The 17,972-nt window shown below is 42.1% G+C and overlaps 2 protein-coding genes across 8 annotated transcripts in view; one reads left to right on the top strand and one right to left on the bottom strand.

The window, feature by feature from the left end:
* The window catches only part of MYO1E (myosin IE), a 125,615-nt gene extending 113,821 nt beyond the window's left edge, over positions 1-11,794 (top strand). For 5 of the 7 annotated variants that reach the window (XM_068958851.1, XM_009681621.2, XM_068958850.1 and 2 more), the window contains 5 exons: positions 3-160; positions 1,218-1,310; positions 4,082-4,286; positions 9,905-10,074; positions 10,675-11,792. In XM_068958851.1, coding sequence (XP_068814952.1) covers positions 3-160; positions 1,218-1,310; positions 4,082-4,286; positions 9,905-10,074; positions 10,675-10,751 — 703 coding nt within the window. In that variant the 3' untranslated portion in view covers positions 10,752-11,792. Of the gene's footprint in view, positions 1-2; positions 161-1,217; positions 1,311-4,081; positions 4,287-9,260; positions 9,469-9,904; positions 10,075-10,674 lie in introns of all 7 variants that reach the window. The other 2 variants (XR_011143790.1, XM_068958853.1) reach the window with 2 other exon arrangements.
* Positions 10,499-17,922, bottom strand: CCNB2 (cyclin B2). Its single transcript, XM_068958861.1, has 9 exons — positions 17,662-17,922; positions 16,807-16,935; positions 16,601-16,726; positions 16,015-16,185; positions 15,775-15,933; positions 15,210-15,446; positions 14,295-14,435; positions 13,683-13,793; positions 10,499-13,368 (listed from the first exon to the last, which is right to left on the bottom strand). Exons 1-9 carry the CDS (start codon positions 17,683-17,685, stop codon positions 13,267-13,269), a joined length of 1,200 nt encoding a protein of 399 aa, XP_068814962.1. The 5' UTR covers positions 17,686-17,922; the 3' UTR covers positions 10,499-13,266.
* Positions 17,923-17,972: the final 50 nt, after the last annotated feature.

Genomic DNA, 17,972 nt, shown 5'->3' with positions numbered 1-17,972 from the left:
AGACTTGAAGTGAAGCTAAAAAAGGAGAATTGGGGGCCCTGGAGCTCCGGTGGGTCTCGTCAAGTACAGTTTATGCAAGGCCAAGGTGATATAGCCATTCTCAAGCCCAGTAACAAAGTGCTGCAGATCAGCATCGGACCAGGCCTACCAAAGAATTCCCGTAAGTATGACTTTCCTTTAGAAACTAGTGAGGTTTGAAAATTTAGTGAATGGTTGACTCTTTCTTTCTCTCCTTGCTTGCATCTCGACTCAGCATGTATGTATGTTCTTTATTGGTTGTAACAGTCTGTACCACTGAGAAGAAGATCAAATTATAGATCCTAACGCTACAACAGAGTTCCCTGAGACTCTGCAGTCTTTCTGGAATTTGTTTCCTTCACTATTATATAGTGACTCTTTCTGAGGTGTCTGAAAGTCTTGTCCCTTTGGCAAAAGGAATGTGTTTAATCATGTGATAGAATACAAACAGCACATTAGCCGAGCAGTTTGAGGAAGAACCTGTCACTGCTTTAAGCTCCTCCATTCCTACAGTCTTGCTGATGCAGAAAGGTCTGCCTCAGGACAGGACAAGTTGTGATATGAGGAAAGGTAACCTCTGTACATCAGCAAAGGCTGAGCTGCAACTATATGAGTCTCAGAGGTTTCATATTTCATCTTTTTCTCATACTGTTTCTGTGCTGTGAAGAAAAAAAGAGTCTGTGGGCAGAATGGGAAAGCGTTGCCTGCATTGCTGCCATGGACAATAAGGAAAAGCAAGAACTAATCTCCTTTCAATGTAAAACATCTATGTTTTAATGAGAGCTGGAAATGTTTTGCTAAACTGTTTTTCTGTCAAACGGGGGACTGCAAGTAAACAGGCCAGTGAAAAATTCTCCTCATCTGGAGAAATCACTTGGTATCACAGAACTGGAAAACGTGTACCTGTATGCACAGAAAAATTACTGATCAGAAACAGTATCGCTAAAAGTACTGCTGTGTCAGCTGTCAGTGGTTTCTAAAACAAGTCCATACAGCAAATGATATTTTTGTGTCCCGTTTACAGCAGCCTTCAGACAGCTTCAATTTAAATCATGTGGCTGAATGGCTCCTCCCTAGGAGGCAGATTCCTTATCCCTAAAGATCAGCCCTGTCTGATCACAGGGAGGCCTGGCAGCCAGAAGGACTTGTCTAATGAGTTTAGTCAGAAAGGCTAACAAAATGTTGCTGGTTTCTTATAGGTCCTACTAGACGGAACCTTACCCAAAGCAGAGGGTATTCCAGCAGGTCTCAAGGTCAGACGTACCCTATGAGAGCTGCACCTCCTCCTCCAGGTAAGTCGTCTTTGTCTTGGGCGAAAACAATGCCCAGTCAGTCCTTTATTGTTGTCATCTGACTTTTTTTTCACCGTAGAAATTTCCTAGTGAGGCTTTCAAATACTCTTTGAATGAGCCTAACTGAAACATGTATGTTTGAAAAGGCTTTTCAACTCTGTAGGGATTTAATAAACTATGTTGTTGGATGTTGGTGCCGATCAAACTGGTATCCCATTGGCCATGCCCCAGTTGTTAGGGATGCTGGCATGGTCAGCCTCTCTATAAAACGCTGAATACCCCGTAGCCTTGTTCGCTTTCCTTTTAGGGCAAAAATATATACACTCAGCACAGACCTAGACAATGGTTAGCAATGAAACTGCTTTCAGTGCCATATGCAAAACAATATGCAGTGCAATTTATATCTTGTTGCCCTGTCGTGTTGCGTAACAACTTTTTGAAGCATATCAGCCGTGCCAGTAAGTAGCTTTTTTTTCCTTCACGAGATTGATGTCATTAGGGTGTTTCACTTCTGCCCTTGTGAGATATGATTAATTTAGCCTATGAACTCAGAGGAGAGAACAATATCCCATTGGCCCACCACTTCCCAAGTGGTTTTTTTCCTTACACTCCCCAGAGTATTTCTGACAAAGGGTTCTCTTTCAGTCAGCTGCTGTTTATTGAGAAGCACAATGCTAAGAGTGTAAGTCAGAGGTACAACCAGCCTTGGTCACCAAATTAAACAGGCAGCTTCTGATCCCAGTAAGACCTCACGGCAGTATGAATCAAACTAAGGAGTGCACGATCTGCAAGAACTGCTTGTAGTAAAGTGTCAAGAGATTTAAATTGCTGCAGTTAAAGAAGTTGTTAGCCAGTCTGCAAACCATGGCTTCTGACTGTTGATAGAGAACACTGCTGTTCATACCAAATAGTCATATAGAGTGAATTAGAACAAGGGACATCTGTTTGAACAGCATTGTCAAAGACCCTTTCAGTAGTATTACAGCTGCATGAAAAAGACAAAAATAATTGGGTAGGTTGGGAAAGCCTTGTGACTGTAGACCAAGCCCAAACTTTCCTCACGTTAAAACAGTTTGAATGTAGATTTGTACTCAAGCCACTGGCCCCAGTTGATGTCCATACCTGCAGTGTGGCCTGTTAGTAATAGATCCCTCCAAGACTTGTGGCAACTGCTGAACGGTCAACAGAGGGTCTTTATTAGAAGACCCTGCCTTTTTGTGCAGCAAGACACTGGGCTACCTTTCCTCTCAGGTTACACTACAGATGTTCATGAACCTGGCAGGACAAGTGTAACTACTAAAGTTAAATGCTGGCATTGACCCTTATGTATTAAGGTAGCCTGTTTAAAGCACGAGCATGAGCAGAAATCTTCCACCAAGCCCTCAATTCAATTGCCTTATCTTACATTATTTTAAAAAAGAAAAGTTACAAACCCTTTTGTAAAATAGCTAACTATAACTGGAAACTAAGATTAAAAAGATAACAGGTATAAAAGAGTTCCGAGGAGATCAGCCAGGAGTTCCAAGGAGCCTGAGGCAGTAGGGTGATTTGGGCATCTGCCTCCTTGAAAGGCACAAACAACCTTCTTCATCCTGCTTCCACAGTGTGGGAAAGAAACTCTGTGAGCCATCATCCTTCATCATTTGAAACGTATGCTGCTACTTTCATGTCCATTTTGAAATTACAGTGGTCCAGTAGCTGAACAGGCTGTTGCATATATAGTCAGAGTTAAATACAACTTTATTTATATAGCCATAATGTACATGCTGTACTAGCTTAATCCTACTTTGGGGCCCAAAGTGAGTTTTATGTATAAGTTCATGACTACTTAAGGTCTGCCATAGCACCAAGAGAATGTCAGAAGTGAAGACTAGGTGCTGAATGCAGCAGGCTTTTTTTCAAGTCATAATTATGAATTCGGCTCTCTGCACAGCTAGTCATTCTGCTAATTTTCAGCTGGCATAATCACAAGGAAAAAAGGAGAGGATCACCCCACAGCAGTAACCATTCTAATTTTTAATATAAACATAGCTCCCATTTAATTCAGTGGGAGTTTTAAGAATGCAAAGAATGCAGGATTGAGCTCCTTAAGCCCTAATCCTTTAAGTAGCTCAAACATGGGTAGGTTTGTTTTAAATTCACTTTAGAGGCATAGTTATTTAAAAGCATCTACCCTTATCATCGCCTGGAAAATTCACACACATTTTGAGCTATCAAAGTAGGAACAAATCTTTTTAAACTTGCTTGTTAACTAGGCAAATATTTGTAATTAACTTAAAAAAAAAAAAAAAAAAAAGTCCACCAAGTATTCAGGGAGTTGGACAGAATTTCAGGCATTTGGTCCCTTTGAACTTTTTAAATAAAAAAAAAAAATCCAGAGTCCAGTAACTCTACATAGCTTCAGCTGAAGACCCTGCAGCTGAAGACCATCTGGATAAAATTTTATGCATTGTTTTTAAATAGAGGCAGGGTAGTTACGTGTTGAGTAACATTGATAAGGTTGAATTCAGCTGAGAGCTTTGCAAATCCTCTTCCACACTCACAACAGTCTAGCCACATGGCTCAAACTTGAGCAAGAATCTATGAAGTCATAAGTCTAAAAATCAGTGAACCTGAAACCATGTATAAGTGAAAGTTTAGGATTAGCGCTTTAAGTTCCTTGATAGCTGAGTCTCTCTCTGACAGCTGAACCACTAACAAACACAGGAAAAAGGCTATCTTTTCTGAGCTGTAATTTAGCCTGGATGTGCTCATGCTTTCTTGACTTCTAGGTCATCATCAGAATGGCATAATAACCCCCCCACAGTCTGTGCCACATTCCCAAGTCCCAGCAAATCAACGAGCCAATCAGAAAAACCTGTACACAAATATGATCCGACCACCTTTACCACAGCAGCTGTCAGGAGGATCAGGCAGGATTTCAGAGCAACCAGACAGCTTGGATTTCCTGAAAGTACCTGACCAAGGAGCAGCTGGGTAAGATTTTACATTAAATCAGAGACAGAAGAGTCAATTTCTGTGTGTCACTTCATACATTCAAATCATTCATGGCTGATAAAGTTATATTGTGTACATAGATGACCTCATTATGCTACTGAGCTGCACTCAAAGTTGGTCTCATCATCCATAGGATTTCAAAATACCTATTTCATCACGGGTCTTTAGAAATGAAGGTGAACCAGTTCCAATATATCCACTCTTAATACCTTAACTGTGCAAGGTACCTTCTACTTAAGCATATCAAAACACTTGGCAGGCTTTAACTAGGCCTTATATCCCTTCTGGTTTACAGATCAGTAACAGTAGCTGCGATATGCTCCATGGCCGTTCGTCAGTCCAGAAACTCTGGCTCGTGGTCCTTTTGTTTCAGCCAGCGACTTTGACTCCTGCCTGCTGCACCACTTCTGTGCAGCGGTGTTAGCTTCAGCGTTGGGCGATAGATAGTACTGAATTCAAACTTGCCCTTGGCAGGAAAATGACTGAACTTTTTGTGTCAAGTACAAGATTATTTCAGTCACTCGGCCTTCTAAGCTGCAGTTGGGAGGGGAGGAGGGAATAAAGCTACTGCTGTGGCCAGGTGTTTCCCAACAGCCAAGTGTCAAAAGCATCAAAACTATCACCAGACACAGCCGAAAGGAGGAACCAAGATCAGGGGCTTAGCAGGGATGGAAACACAACTCTTCTCAACGCTGAAAGCAGCTGCTCTAGGTCTTGATTGAAAAGCCAGAGCCGGCAAAACCTCTGTGTTTGTTCCCATGCTATCACTGATCTGTGGATTTCACGAGAGAGAAGTTTTCTGTTGAATACATAGGGGATTTCACAATGTTAAAGGCCTTACAAAATACAAAGGCTTTCAGCGACTAAACAGTTTCTACTTTAATTTAGCCCTTTATATTCTGTTCTCTTGCTCGTTAGTGGCATTTCACTGTAGTAGGAATTTGAATGCCACTTCATTGTCAAAGACTGCTGCCTATTCAGCAATTTTGGCAAAAAAAATCACTTATTGAATAAGCAGTTAGTGTTTCTTCTTGCTGATGACTTCCTATTTGTGTGGTTGAACCAACAACGTAACAGCGATTCTCAAAGAAATTGCTATTAGTAACAGCTGGATGTCCCAAGGCATATTAAAATCAACAAGGAAAATTACATCAGCAGCTAGAAATAAAGTCCAGTGTAGTAAGGCTTAAAGACTTTTCGTGGTAATGGTTAGTGCAGCCACATTCTGCAGTCCGCAGCTATTCAAGTAAACATCCATGCTGTACACCTCAATAGCCTTCCGGTCCCAGAGAGGGTGCCCCTCTTCCTTGTTAAGTAACAAGCCCTGCGTACATTCAACTAATTCTTTCTTATAGCGCTGGGCCAAATGATACTGAGGGGAGAGACAAGAGGAAATTCAGACTTTTTCTGCTGAGAAAGCTGTATTTGCAGCTTCTCTACAACCTTCATGTCACCCCTATGTCCGTCTCAGCTTCTCTTCCTCCCAACAGTCTCTCTCCTTCTCCCCTTCCCCCTGACAGATTATTGTTACCTCCCTCTGTAGCAAGATGGGCCACCTAGCCTAGCCCATGGCAGGCAGCCAGCTGGCAGCGCTGTTTGGTGTTGCACCATTGCTCTGACTCACTGCCGAGCCTGAGCCTTCACTGACCACACCAGCTAGAGGCCATATATCCTCTGAAGGTTATGTAAAGGCCTGAAATAAAAAAGACACTACTGTATTAGGGCTTTTGCCTAAGGGCAGGCCCAAGTATTTCCAATCTTGGAAAACAAACAAATAGTGACTGTACATGGAATTGATGGCTTTTTCAGTATCAGAAGCTGTGCATAGAGTTTCCGAGCAGGAGCTTTCCAGCTCCTACGTACACAAGGTAAATGTGGACAGCCCTGCAGCAAAATTGGTCAGGTGCATGTCGTCTTCTCCATCGTACTAATAGTAGGCATTTTTTCTACTCTGCACTAAATGCTAGCCATAAAGAAACTGTAAGCTTATTTAGAATATTTTTCCATTTAACATTGGTCATCAAATAACAAAATGAAACCATTTACAACAAGTTCTGAGAATTCCTCAAGTAATTTTCAGCAGGTGCTAGCATGTCTAAACACGCTTGCATCTTTGTAAGTAACTTCCATTCCTTTCAGTAGTGAAGCATTCTCACCACGTGTCAGTTTATTCTATGAGCGCTTTTTCTCCAACAGTAGCCTCTTACTTTATCTTGCAAATACAGCTCATGTTTAAAAAAAAAAAAAAAAAAGCAGGATCATCCATTTCAGTCTTATTGCCCAAGTTTACAAGCATGATTAATGCTTCTATTATTTATACTTAACATTTTAAAGAGCAATTATGATTGCAATAAACTTAAAACAAACAAACAGTACCTTAGGTCAGACAATAAAGCTCTCTCTCTCATTCTACTGACAACTGTATAGGCTCAAAAGCGGTAGGAAAACAAACACTCACACACACACAGGCACAAGCAGCCACAGCAGTAATTGTAACCAGAACAAGCAGGGCTCTGCCATCCATCCCTCTGGATGGGTTTTTGTGGTAGTTGGGTTTCTACACAGAGCCACAAGCGAGAAGGGAGAGTGCTTGGTAGTGGAGTTACTGATTCTGGGCAAAAGGAAGTAGGAGGGGAAGAGGCTGTTTGGGAGCCTCTGGTTTTTTTTCATTTTGGTTTGGTTTGGTTAAAGCAGTCTGCAGCTGTAGGCACCGTGCAGTAGCAATATGAGTGTTATGCTGGAAAGTCAGAGGCCTGCTAAAAAGGGCCTAGTAAAGTTGTTTTTCTAGAACTCAGGATTCCAGGAAGCGTCTAGTAAACCTGTCAACCGCATAGACTAGTTTGTTCTGCGTTCTCCGTGTAAAACACAACCTGGAGTATAATATTTTGCTCAGATATGGTGGGAAGTGTGATGCTCCACCCCAGGAAGAGTGCAGACCAATAACGATACTTTCAAGTGGACATGGGAACAGATATGTAGTAATTTGATTTTACATCTTTGTGGCTTTAAGAAGCATTAGATAGTCTAGGAATTGGCGTGTATGATAACAAAGCAGAAAGCTCTAGGAAGAAAACAGTTTATTTTGCCGTAGTGTTTTCAGTGCTTCAGTAGTGGCAATAATACCACTTCAGAGCACACAAGTCAAAAGACCAACTTTTCAACTTATTGCCATAATTTGAGTGCAATCTAATTACTGACTCTCCCAACACCACCAATTACAGAAACACATACACATATGTCCGGAGTTACTTTCAGGCCCATTTTATAATCTAATCTCCAGGTAGAAAGGAGCATTGCAACCCTATTACTGTATACACACCCTCTGCAGAAGCTATTCACAAACACTCTGATTACAAAGAGAGATGAAGGACAGTTTCTCAGTGCACACGCACACATTTTTGGCAAGGTGCCCCAGGCAGCTCCGCCGCGGAGCTCGCGCGCCGCCCGCTGGTGCCTGGCGGCTGCCGCCGCCCGCCCCGCAGTAGGGCCGCTTTACAGCTGAAACCGCCACAAGCCGCCGAGCACCAGCCCAGCACGTGAACCCAGGCCTGTGCTGCGAGCCACAGGCGTTAGTGCAGCATCACTCGGCTTAAGTCTTTGCGGCTGTAGGAAAAAGCAGCACATTAGAGGTTGTTGCAGAGACTGACCAGAGGGAGCTGTGCTGCAGCAAAGTCAGGGAAGCCCCGTACAGGTGGGCCGTGGTCATCAGCCACAGCTGCTACAGGTGTCCCTTCCAGCAAAAGACACATGAGGAAGTAGTAAAAACGTTTACCAGGCAGTTTTCTTCCTGGTCATTTGCTTTCCTAGTCCTGCGGCTTGGCTTAAGAGTTAGACACAAACTCAAACCCGTGCCACTGCATGGGGCCTGCATGGATTTCTGAACAGAAAGCTGTGCTCAAGTGGGTCAACTAAATATCAGTAGGATACAGTATAGTTCAGGTTTTCATTTGCCCAACACCGGTACCCGAGGAGCCGGCAAAACAAGAGTGCTGGTTCTTTTCAGCAGCTCGGTCGTTACCACCTGCAAACGGCTGCTTCCCCCAGCTGGGGCAAGTGTTAGGGACCTGACTGGTATGAACACTAAACATAGCTCAATAAGCAGATGGTTTTTCAACCAGATCAATTCCAAAGCCAGTCCAGCTTACAGTTCTCTCCCATGCACCCCCCAAGAAAAACCCAGCTCATACAAAGGAATGCAGGAGACCGGTACAATTAAGTTCAGAAAGGGCACCTGGGAGAGGTGCTGGGCAGGTCCTTCCACACTTACTTACCACATCAACTTACGCTATCATTAAATTTCTCTCTGATAAGTTCATAACTATTAAAGTATAAAAACAAACATCACAGAAGCTCTACAGTAGTAACAATACTCACAGGAGAAAGACACTTGCATGGTTTTCTTCCTGAGCGCTATGACATCCTTTATTAGTTTGTTAAAAAGAACCAGCATTACTATATTCAGAAGAGGCTTTCAGAAGATTGTTTTACTTTGTAATTGGTCCTTTTCAAAAAGCAAGGATGTAATGTTTTCTGTACATGAGGAAGGAGCCAGAGGAGTTGTGGATTCGGTATTTTAGAACCACAATCATTACAGAGGTCATTGTTAGGTGTGGTATTTTAGAGGAGCAGAATTTGTTTGATTTTTAGATAAATTGTTAACTCATATTTTAAAGCAACCTTAGGCTCATTTTCTGGTGCAACTCACTACAGAAATGTAAAATTATGACCAGATAGAGATACTGACTACCCTAAGTCCTAAGCTTAGTAATTCTTTTAATAACTGCAAACCTTTTCTGCAAGAGCTCTGTGATCATAGCATTACATAGCATTATCAAAGCTCTGCCTCTTCCACATCACTGCAACATTTAGTCATTCAGCACAAGCTTTTTTTTTTTTTTTTTTTTTAAAAAAAAAAACCACCATACTGGATCTAATACCTGTTCTCTCTTCCAGCCTTTATTAGCTGATGAGCTGGCAAAATGCATTTCTTTCCTCTTTCCCCTTCCTAATCTTTGGAGTGGTCACAGCTGTGACAGTTTGTGCAGCATTTCCCCTGCTGCTTCAGAGTTGGCTATAACACAACAAGTCCATAGACGGCCCTGGAATCTGAGGCAACTTAAGAGAGATGCACAGTATCACTTTCAGCTTAGTCACAAGAATGGTAAAGTAGCAAGCCCGTGAGCTAGAACTGTCTTTTTAATACCTGAAACTAAATCTTTGGTAAAGCTGGGACAAGGTGGGGAGAGACACTAAGCCATGTAAATGCCGAGATATGCATGAACTGCATGTGCACGTTTGTTTATATTCAAGCCCAAGCACATCTTACCCTGTGCATTACAACAGCTGGTTGGCAGCATCTATTCGTCCACTTTAGAATTTTAGCAGGGAAGAAGTGACAACTGTGTCCCTTTCACAGGGATGTTAATAAGTCTTACATTTACATTTTTAACTGCTGTGATATTTAAGTGAGAGTTCCTTTTCCCTTGTTCTGTGATATTCTTTAGAGTCAGTAGACTAGGAGAGAGGGGTTGATTAAGTTTAGTTATGACTTGATTAAGTCATAGCTTTGAAGTACATTAACATTTTCCTCTCATTAGTGTTCGCAGGCAGACGACAAACCGGCCCCCACCAGCTGGGGGAAGACCTAAACCACAGCCAAAACCCAAGCCTCAGGTACCACAGTGCAGGGCACTGTATGCATATGACGCTCAGGACACAGACGAACTTAGCTTTAATGCCAATGACGTGATTGATATAATCAAAGAAGGTATGTAAAACAGGTAACAAAAGCTTTTGTGAATAAAGTACTGACCTTGAAGGTACACTGTCATAATCAGTTAGGACATGACTTTTTCCAGCTATACCACAGTCATTTATTTTCCCTTCATTAGGCTTGCAAATTCCTGATACCTCAAGAAGCAGGCAGAGCAGAGAAGTTGTCACACCTACAGCAATCAAACTTGTGCACTTAAAACACAGAGCAATCCGTTAAATTATTGCCAGAGCAATCCGTTAAATTATTCCCTACTGTATGACTTCATATTTTGTTAAGAGAGTACTCCATCACAGGATCTGGATTAAAATAAGCCCCAACTACAGCTGTAACACAAAAACAAATAATAAATAAAGCTATTCCAACGCCTTGATGTTTCCAAAGCAACCAGATTAGGTATAGTGTTATAGCCAAAAGATTAGCAAACTCAGATTTTTATTTATCTTCAGTCTTTCATGAGAAGGATTCCACTTTGTGTGGAACAGTTTTGCAAGCCTATCTCAAAAAAAAGCATACAAAACCAGCTGGGAAGTCTGTGACGCGAGTAGGAAGGATTACAGAACTTCAGTGCTTACTTTTCTTCCTTTGTCATAGATCCTTCTGGTTGGTGGACAGGAAGACTACGAGGGAAACAAGGTCTGTTTCCCAACAATTATGTGACCAAGATATAAAAGCCTAAGGATTTGTCAGATGAAAAATAACGTAATATTACCAGTGGTTGAAGATATTTTCCCTTGCCTTCAGGACACTTGTTCTTCTGAGATCTGTCATTCTCAGCAGCATTTCCACCAGTGAAGTTGTATACAAGCAGGAAGAAAAAATCAGTTAGTTTTCCACAAAGCAAACTTTGATCTTTGCCTCAGAAACACACAGCAATGGACATATTGACAAATTATTTATTATATTTAAAGCCTGTTTTTTAACACCCAGTGAGTGTTAATGCTTAAACGTATTATCTTCCTGAAACTGAGAGGTGCTTTGCAGTCTGGGACCAGGAACTTTGAAAGGGGTATATTTAATAAGTGCCTTTCAGTTGAATATCAGTAATCTTTTTAATTATCTAATGAAGATAATGTTAAATGGACATTTCCTCTAATGCAGATCATTCTGGGGAACATGTTAAGTATGCTGCTACATGTCAAAAAGATTTAGGATCACTTGGGATATTACCATCTAAAAGTCTACTGTGATGGTATATTTAAATACTTCTGTACAGAGCTGTAATGGAAGTGGTTTGTGTTTGCTGATGTATTTAGGGACTCCCAACAGGCACTAGAAAAAGAAAAGACAGAAAACAATGCAGTACTGTATGCTAAACAATGTTGCCTTCTTCAAGATTTATATTAGAATATGGCTGGCCCATGTTGGATTTATGTTTAATGCTCTACCTGTTATAAGAGGTGTCTTTATGCAGAGCTGTACATTTATATAAACAGATCATATACTGTATATAGAAACCTGAATATGGTAGAAACATGTATGAATGTATAATGTAGTAGTCCACTGTTCTTACTCATAACATAGTTTTACTAGAATTCTTATGCCAGGTACTTACAGGTATGCACTACTCCTTTTAAATAGTAAAAAGAAAAGTGTTATTGCTCAAGTCTGATTGCCTCCCACACCATTCAAAATGGCTGTTGCTTGCCATACAGATAGCAGCATTCATGTCTTCTGAACCTCCATAAAATAAAACACAAAAAACTGTTAGCTGAACTGTTCTATTCATTGTACAGTTTGTTTTCAGGAACATATACCAGCAGATCTCTTCACAACCCAAGTTTGCTGGCTTTTACTGTGTAGGTTTCTAAAGAAGAAATTGCCCTCCTCTCCAAACACAGAACTGTTCTCACTACACCCGAATGAACTGCTATGTGCAGTACATTTTTCTGGTTAAGAGCAGTTTAAAAAAAAAAAAAAAAAGTATTACAGAAAAATTGCACAGGCTTTAAGACATAGCAAAAAACAAAACAAAACCACAAAGAAAACACAAAAAAGCTTGAATGCCCTCCCTCACAAGCCATTGCCTAAGCCTAATTTAGGCATACAAACTCCACGGACACCATTAGAAGCTCGCTGACTGCAGAAGCTGTTTCTTTATATCTGGACTGGAAGATAGAAACTAGGGCCTCAGTCCAGGATGCAATCACGTACCCCATTAGCAGTAACAGTGCTTGGCATACTTAACAGCACAGGAGAAAACAAATCTCTTGCTCAAGGAGATAAAAGCCTGCAACTTCAACATCCTCCCATAGGAAGGCATTGAGCTCTAGGATTATTTTGTGGCATTGGTTCCCCCTTGTACATCAGAGCCTGCACACCTCCACAGAGAAACATACTAGGAAAAGGGAAACACTGAATTTAAGGGGGGGGGGGAGGGGGGGCAGAACTATGCACTGAAGAGCTGGATTCAAGTAGTGGAGCAGGTTTTTAAGAGCTGACCTGGTTCAAAGTTCTCCTCCCCTTAGTTTCACATCTATGTATGGCCAATGCACATACTGGTCGGCATCATATCATACTTAAAATCCCCTGCCTTACACCCCTTTGTTTAGGCTTACAGAGACAGAAAACACATAATGTTACAGTCACTCAACACAGGGACTTACAACGCTAATACAACACAATACAGACAGCCTACTTTTTCACCTTGCTCAAACTTGACAGCACCCTAAAAAAGAAACTTTTGTATACCCTTACGGGACAAGATGTCAAGATAAACCAGATATTTTAAGATACACCAAGAAAAGACGAACTGTCTGCCTGTTCTTTCTTACCGTGAGAGTGAGAACAAAAAAACGTTACTAAGTATAACCCACTATAAAGCTAGGAGTCAACAGTCAATGAGATAATCATCCACTTGTGACTGGAAGTTGAATCAGTCATCTACGTAGCCCAATGTCCTGCTTGGACACTGGACTGCAGACATGTCTAGATAGTGCCTTAAAGGCTCACAGTTGCAATATTCACTGCAAAGGTTAGACTTTTTTTTTTTTTTAAAAAAAGAAAGGAGCTTTATTTCTAGGTACAGCACTGTATTACAAGGCAAGTTTAAAAGGTCACTTTCAGAGCAAGTCTGAAATGTCTGCGGTAAGGCTGAAAGGCTATGTACAAAGAGCAGCATGTTTGCCCCAATAGGCAAATGAGGACAAAGTGCATGGATCATCAGGATTTGTCTGCTTAGAGTTATCATACGAGCGATGAAGCTAGGTCCTTGATTATCTTGCAGTTCAGCTGAGGGATTGTGCTGATCATCAGGAGTTTGCTACTTGCATACTTGTTCTTTATAGCCTGTTGACGTAGAGGAACAGCGTTATAGAGGATTTATCTTGATTTACACATTAAATATTAAAGTCAGGCAGATCAGTTTTGAGTCAGCTGTCCTGACTGAATAAAAGTAAGGTTAGAAGTGAACCAGCATGCAGAATAACAAGAGCAGAGCACTAACTTTGGAACATTTCGGACAAAGTGATGCAACATCCTCTCCCAAGCGTGTCAGAGTAGCATATGCATTGATAACATAAAGAATATTTAGCTAAGTATTCACAATATGCAGCAAAGGCATTTCTACAACATTAGAAACACAATCGAGTAGTTATACTTACAGTGTATTTTGTTAAGTTCTCATTTACTTTGACAACATTCTTGGCCATGTGTTTCATAGTTATCACAAGCCTGTCTTCTGTATAGCCAGTATAGTACTGCTGCTTCATACCCTGCAATGTAACAGTAAAAAAAATCTAGAGCCTTTTAAAGAAGTAGGATTTCTGCTCAAGGCCCAGTCACCTCAGGTAAGTGACACCCCAAACTTCATGAGTTAGCCTTGTGCTCCAAGGAACGGTACATCAGTTTAGAAGACGGATCCACACTTCTGCACTGTGCAGAAGCCAAAAGCAGCAGCAAGGGTAACCACTAATTCAGTTACAATTCACCGTTCATAGTCCATAATTTAATTATTCTACTTTGTACTGCAGCCTGCAGAAAGATCAAGCGTTATTTACAGTGTGGCCTTCTCTGATAACTCAATACCTTTGTAGGAAAAAATCCTTTTATGCAAGGGTGCCCACATAAAAAGAGATAATATTGCAGATTGTTATTACGGTATACTCCTTAGTCTACCTTCATCAGTAAATCGGGTCATCCAACTATCATTTGATCACCAGCATCATTACTGCTCTAAACACAGTCAGCTCCAGTAGTTTTAATAAAACACTTACCCATTTGTTATGTCCTAGGATCTTTTGTGACAAGCATAATGCAGCAGCTGCAATCTCTGAAGGATGATGGTGCACCATGTCATAATCCACCAGAGTCAGCTCCATTAGATATTTTGCTAGCGTATGTTGCTCAGCATCAGCCTATCAGATCAAGAGCTTGTTAATTCACAACATTTTACTTCACTTTATCAAGCTGATCCAGGGTTGTTTATTCCAGCCATTAACTGACAAATAACTTGGCAAAACAAGAACAGTCAACAAGAGCTTTATTAACATCTAGGGATCACACTGCCTAATGGGACAGTTACCTCAGGTCAAAATTGAGCCCAGAGTCAGGACCAGCATAGCCTAGCATCCATTTGGAATGCAGACTCAAGAGTTGCATGAAAGATGTTAACAGGAAACTCCTGTACTGGGCGCTGCTGTGCCCAGCTTGGGAGACAAATGCTTCCTCTAAAATAGATTAAGGGGAAGGAGGAAACAAACAACAAGAGTGTAAAATTAGTTAAGTAGCTCCTTACCAAGGAGTCCAAGGAGTCAGCTTACTTCAAGAGCTGCCCAGTAGTCTGCTGAGGGAACCTTTTACTGAAGAACACCCTAATTACCAGGCAAAAGGCTACAGTTGTGCTCTACTCATCTTCTACTCATCACCTACTCGTTTTACTGTAACAGTGAAATTACTACAACTAAGATTGGACACAAGCCCCAGTAAAGACACATGAACAATTACTGGAAATTGCAGTGACGTTGACAGTCATGCCACCACATGGTGGAATTTTATAGCTGAACATTGCTTTCTGCTCAAAAACTGGAACAAGAAAAGTCGGACAACATGATAAAAAAGGCCTGAAGCAATCCAGATTGTCTTTACGCAAACAAAAAAGTTCTAAATAACGAGGATGGACAAGTACCCACCTCAGCAGCTTTTGACGCTCTTCTTAGGAAGTGAAGCGGAAGAGGACGTCCCAAATCAAAGTTCAACTCTTTGAGAATCACGATCTCCATTTCTCTAACTTCTTCACTGGTGTAGGCATTGTCAGTAATGTAAACAAAGTCTGCTACATCAGGAGAGAACATCTCTTCATATTTTGAAGCAAGAAGCAGTGCTGTTACACCCACCAACTGAAGCCTCTTACGGGGTACTGGATGACTCTGCAACACAGAGGTTTACAAAGGCAGACCTCAAATCATCAAACTCTAGATGAACAGGTTCTGATTTATTAGTTTATAATGACAGTATGATAGAGTTCATTCTTAGAACGTACATGAAATTTTCCACTTTAAGTCAGACGGGTCCCTATAATGACAGGCTCCAAGAGGCTAGCAGCCTCAAAGTTATGTTAAATAGCTCTTACCCAATCACACAGCACAATCTCCAGGTATTAAAAAAGGCTAAATTCCCAATTCTTTTAAAGACCATTGTCACTGAGCAACTCCCCTAACCCAAACAGGTGTTGAAGAACTTCTTAAAGACACTTACTTGTAAGAAGCGATCCATAACTGCAACACACATATACAGTGTCTCCTGCAAAAGCTGGAATCTTGAGTGGACCTGGACAAGCCAGTCAACTAAAATTGCACGCATACGCCCATTGATCGCCTTCCCATCGAGGTAATGGGGGCGCACCGATTGCTGCAGCTGTTAGTGAGAGAACTGTGTGAGCAACAAGATGAACGCTATTCTGCAGAAGCTGCAGAATCAGTGCGTAGGTATTCCTACCTCAAGCTGTCTCAGATAAAGATAGATATCTTTTACATAGTCACTACAAAGCTGCGGGTTCTCCCAATCCTCAGCGTCAATGTCTTCTACGTTGTTGAGCAATACATCAGAGAAGGCTTGGCACAAATCCTCTTCTTGCATAGACACATCCATAGGAACCGGAGACAGAACCTAAGGAACAGGTTATAGCACTTACATATCTACTGATTAGGCAACAATGCCCCTTCTGTCCCCCACCCCCATTTTTTTAGTTATTAATGCAACTTCTTCCTTATATAAATATTTGAAAGATTGCTTGTATGCTAGCTGTGCAAGCTTTCATCAGGATGCCATACAAACAGAATGAGTAGACCTTCTGACGATTGCCGGCTAAAGGAGAAGCTTTCACGTTTCGTTCAATATTTCAATAGCTAATTCTGCCACTTTAATATTAGCCTTTAAGCAGAACGTGCATTAAAACCTGCTGAAAAAACAAAGCCCCTGCACCGAGGTCTTGGGAATGGGATACTTCTATAAATAAACTGAGGCTAAAGCACCGCGTTATAGGTCTGAAATTAAGAATCAGAACAACATCGTTACTTCCTACCTTTGGAACACTTGTTTCTTTGGATACTTGATTCACAACAGCTGGAGGTTTAGGCAGTGCAATTATATTTGTCATCTTACTAGGCCCTTTTATAGGTTTTGTAGATGCTTTGAAGCGTTCTGCTTTCTGTAATGAAAACAATGACTATCAATATAAAACTAATAACTCATCTGTTCCCTACAAGTAGGATTCAAATATTACTGTACCTTAGCTATGTGCGTTCCTCGTGTTGAAACTTTGTTTCCTATTTCTTCCAAAGCAGTCCTTCTGCCAGTTACTTGAGTTTTAGCTTTACGATTAGGTTCATTCACAGCATTCTCAACCCCTCTAGGGACCTAGAAGAATAAAATCACAGCTTAGAAATCAGAGGCCAACCTTTTTTCATTTTCAGGTGGCTGAGATGCTCCACAGATGCTATCCATGACTCAACTCAATCAAGTTTTGTTTCCTACGCATTCGTATGCGCTTAGAGAAATAACAAGTCAAGTCTTGACTGCGTAGGTTATGGAGAGTACTATGAAACTGTACTGCATGATTGGAGATAAGCACCAAATCTCCTTTCCTGCTCACAACATTTCAAGTCCACATTAGAGGGCTTACCTGTAACATAGCTACTTATTCTATTTACCCACTTTATATTGGTATTTCCATGAAGATGGGGGGGGGGAGGGGCAAGCAATTTCCTTCTTATTATTTACTACAAACAGCAGTAATTGTCTTATGTACAGAAAGGTAAGCCATCCCTTACATTGCATGGTAAAGAAACCACTGGGTTTCAGAGTTTCTCGTGGGTTCAGTTTAAACCATCAAAAAGTCACTCTAAAAAAAGGAGCTCTTGTTTTTCCCTTCCCGCACTCTCCCGTGAAATACCCTGAATTTCCTACCCTCCTTACACACTCCCTCCCCTTGTTTCGAGGGGGAGCCAGGGGGAGCCGGGGGCAGCGCGCAGGGTCCCCCCGCCGTCCCCCTCACGGCCCGGCCCGCGCTGGCCTCACAGCGCCCCCCCCCCCACAACGTCCCGCCACCGGGCCCGGCCGCGCCGCGATGCCCACGGCACTCACGGCGGCGCGGCGCGGCAGCGCCATGGGCGCGCAGGGAAGGCAGAGGAGGAAGAAGAGAGGAGAGGAGGAGGAAGACGAGGAGAGGAGGCAGAAGAGGAGGCGGCGGCTCCAGCTCCCCTCAGCCGCGAGCGCCGACTGCCGCCTCGTGCCGCCCGCCGCCCCGCTTGCCGCCCCGCCCGCGCCCCGATTGGGCAGCTTCGTACGATGCACGCGCCTGATTGGCCCAGCTCCTCAGGCCCGCCCCAAACAGGAAACGGCTCCGCCACTTCCGTACCGGCCGGCCTCTTAAAGGGGGGGGGGCGGGCGGCGGC

This window comes from Struthio camelus, chromosome 12 (genome assembly GCF_040807025.1).
Source record: "Struthio camelus isolate bStrCam1 chromosome 12, bStrCam1.hap1, whole genome shotgun sequence".
NCBI lineage: Eukaryota > Metazoa > Chordata > Aves > Struthioniformes > Struthionidae > Struthio > Struthio camelus.
Note: the sequence above shows the minus strand (reverse complement) of the source record. Positions and strands in the feature narration are given on the sequence as shown.

Coding starts and splice junctions, on each gene's coding strand:
- CCNB2 (XM_068958861.1), bottom strand. CDS start 17,685: ATGGCGCTGCCGCGCCGCGCCGCC. Junction 16,186..16,600: donor AAGAAACAAGTGTTCCAAAG/GTAGGAAGTAAC, acceptor CCTGTTCCTTAG/GTTCTGTCTCCGGTTCCTAT. Junction 13,794..14,294: donor TCCTAGGACATAACAAATGG/GTAAGTGTTTTA, acceptor GTTACATTGCAG/GGTATGAAGCAGCAGTACTA.